The sequence below is a fragment of the Myotis davidii genome, unplaced genomic scaffold (genome assembly GCF_000327345.1).
Source record: "Myotis davidii unplaced genomic scaffold, ASM32734v1 scaffold464, whole genome shotgun sequence".
In the NCBI taxonomy this organism is placed as follows: domain Eukaryota; kingdom Metazoa; phylum Chordata; class Mammalia; order Chiroptera; family Vespertilionidae; genus Myotis; species Myotis davidii.
This window is the reverse complement of record NW_006295287.1, coordinates 304,980-307,660: the sequence shown is the minus strand read 5'-3', so window position 1 is coordinate 307,660 and position 2,681 is coordinate 304,980. Positions and strand designations below refer to the sequence as shown.

The window sequence follows — 2,681 nt, the reverse complement described above, 5'->3', positions numbered from 1 at the left end:
GTGGCATCTGGGAGCAAAGAGCTTTCAGTAACCACCAGAGGCTTGCCCCAATGACAGCGACCCGTGTCCCGCCGTGGTCTGGCGCCCCCATTCACTGGCTCCACCATCTTGCGGGGGGCCAAAGCCTGCCATGTTCCACGCTCTGCCACCTGCTGCCGATGCCAACCATGTTCTGTGCGCGCCCCCTGGTGGTCAGTGCACATCATAGCGATTCCTTGTTTGGTGTCACGCATACAGAAGGCCAAGAGGCATATGACAACATGCTCAAAATCACCAGTCATTCCAGAGATGCAAGTCAAAACCACAATGAGATACCACCTCACACCTGTCGGAATGGATATCATCAACAAATCAACAAACGACACGTACTGGAGTGGATGCGGGAAAAAAGGAGCCCTCTTGAAGGAACCCTCTTGCATTGCTGGTGGGAATGCAGACTGGTGCAGCCACTGTGGAAGACAGTATGGAGAGAGAAGCATCAATGATGAGAGAGAATCATCCATCGGCTGCCTCCCCCACCCCCTCGCTGGGGATCCAGCTTGCAACCCAGGCATGTGCCCTTGACCAGCACTGAACCCGGGACCCCTCAGTCCACAGGCCAATGCTCTATCCACTGAGCCAAACCAGCCAGGGTCAAATGCCTCCTTCCTATGAAGGCACCAGTCCTATTGGATGAGACCCATCCTCAGGACCTTGTTTTAGCTCGAGGTCCTGCGAGGTCACGATCCGAGGTCTTGGGATTAGCTCTTCGACACAGATTCTGGGGAACAGCAAGGATGGACCGGCTCCCGGCAGTCTCCTTCCTATGAAGACACCAGTCCTATTGGGTGAGGCCCACACTCAGGACCTCGTTTTAGCTTGAGGTCCTGCGAGGTCACAGTCCGAGGTCTTGGGGGGTTAGCTCTTCGACACAGATTCTGCAGGACACAGGCCACCTACACTAGCGCACAGCCTTAAGCAAGTCACGAGTTTGTGTTGTCGGGCAAGCTTTGTTGAGCACCTACTCCGTGTCAGGAATAGCTGGGGAGACAGCACACCCCACGTCAGTGAGGAGGAATAGGGCAACGAGAGCAGCGGGGAAACCGGGCTCCGCACAACAGACCTGGGACTCCAATGGCTGCAGGGCTGGCTCTCGCCACCTCGGCCTCTCGCCTCCACTCTGTCTACTGGCCTCACTACCCCAGGTGCTCGGTGCGGCGGGGGCTGTGACAGCCCAAGTCCCGGGGCCTTCTCCCCCAGCTCACGGGTTTTCCCCAAATCCAGGGAAAGGGTGCAGGCTGGCTCGGCCTGGGTCACATGGCCTCCTGGCGGCCAGTCACTGTGACTGTCTGTGCAGGGTTGGGTGGGTCCTGGGCCGGCCGGGTGGCCTGTTGTGGTTGGAAGCCGATCCACGTGGAAGGTGGGGGGCTGTCCGCAGAAGGGTAGAGCGGGGTCGGGGGTCCCAGGGTGGCAGGTGCCAGCCGCACGCAGCCACTCAGCCTCCCACGCACCCCCTTCCTTGGTCTCGCGCCTCTCCCACATCCAGCCCACACCCGGGCACCACCCTTGCGGCGGGGGCTGTGACAGCCCAAGTCCCGGGGGCCACCCCCCCAGCTCACGGGTTTCCCCCAAATCCAGGGAAAGGGTGCAGGCTGGCTCTGCCTGGGTCACATGGCCTCCTGGTGGCCAGTCACTGTGACTGTGCAGGGCTGGGTGGGTCCTGGGCCGGCCGGGTGGCTTGTTGTGGTTGGAGCCGATCCACTGTTGTGGTTGGAAGCCGATCCACGTGGAAGGTGGGGGGCTGTCCGCAGAAGGGTAGAGCGGGGTCGGGGGTCCCAGGGTGGCAGGTGCCAGCCGCACGCAGCCACTCAGCCTCCCACGCACCCCCTTCCTTGGTCTCGCGCCTCTCCCACATCCAGCCCACACCCGGGCACCACCCTCCTTCCTCCAGATCCAGGAGTGGGAGGCCCGGCTCTCTGCCTGCGGTAAGGATCCCAGGGCCCCAGGGGTCATCATGGACCAAAAGGCCAAGACCCGGAAAAGGATCAAGATCGTGGAAAACCAGCTGGACAGGGTGAGGGCCACCCTCCTGGCTCTTTCCAGGCCTGAGCTCTGGGGTTGGGGGAAGAATGAGCCTGGGGTCAAGTTCTGGAAATGGCCAGCGGCGGCGGTGGGGGCGGGGAGGAGGCAAGGGGGCTACACAGAGGCCTGCATGCGGGAAGGCCTGGGTGCTGGGCTCCCTGCGGGGGTCAGGAGACAGGATCCTGGAGGGTGGGGTGTCCCTGGGGAAAGGAGAGTGATGCTTGGGCTCTGCCGGTGGAACGGGCCGATGCTCTCAGGACCTCCACATGGAAAGCGGGTCCCTGTCTGAGTGTGGAGGAGGGTCTCAGACAGACCCTGGCACCCTGTCCCACACCTGTCCCCCCCCGCCCCCCAGGTCACCTGTCACTTCGACATCCATCTGGTTCGGAACGCAGCCCTGCGGGAGGAGCTGGATCTGCTGCTGGTGCAGAGGAACCACTATCTGAACATAGACCGGAAGCTGCACAAGGTCCGTGGCCCCCGACCCAGGGCCCCCCGGCCCCGCGGGGGAGGAGAGGAGGCGAGGAGGAGGGTCACCTGCTTGTTGCCGGCACTCGGGCCTCGGATACGCAATGGACGAAGCCATAGGTTTACTTTCTTTTTTTTTTCCAAATTTTACT

General features: G+C 61.9%; 1 protein-coding gene across 1 annotated transcript in view; it reads left to right on the top strand.

Moving 5' to 3' along the window:
* The window catches only part of CCDC114 (coiled-coil domain containing 114), a 32,834-nt gene that overhangs the window by 11,602 nt on the left and 18,551 nt on the right, over window positions 1-2,681 (top strand). Inside the window, exons 5-6 of the mRNA XM_015567955.1 lie at window positions 1,931-2,053; window positions 2,417-2,530. Of these exons, the coding sequence (XP_015423441.1) occupies window positions 1,931-2,053; window positions 2,417-2,530 (237 nt within the window). The remainder of the gene's footprint in view (window positions 1-1,930; window positions 2,054-2,416; window positions 2,531-2,681) is intronic.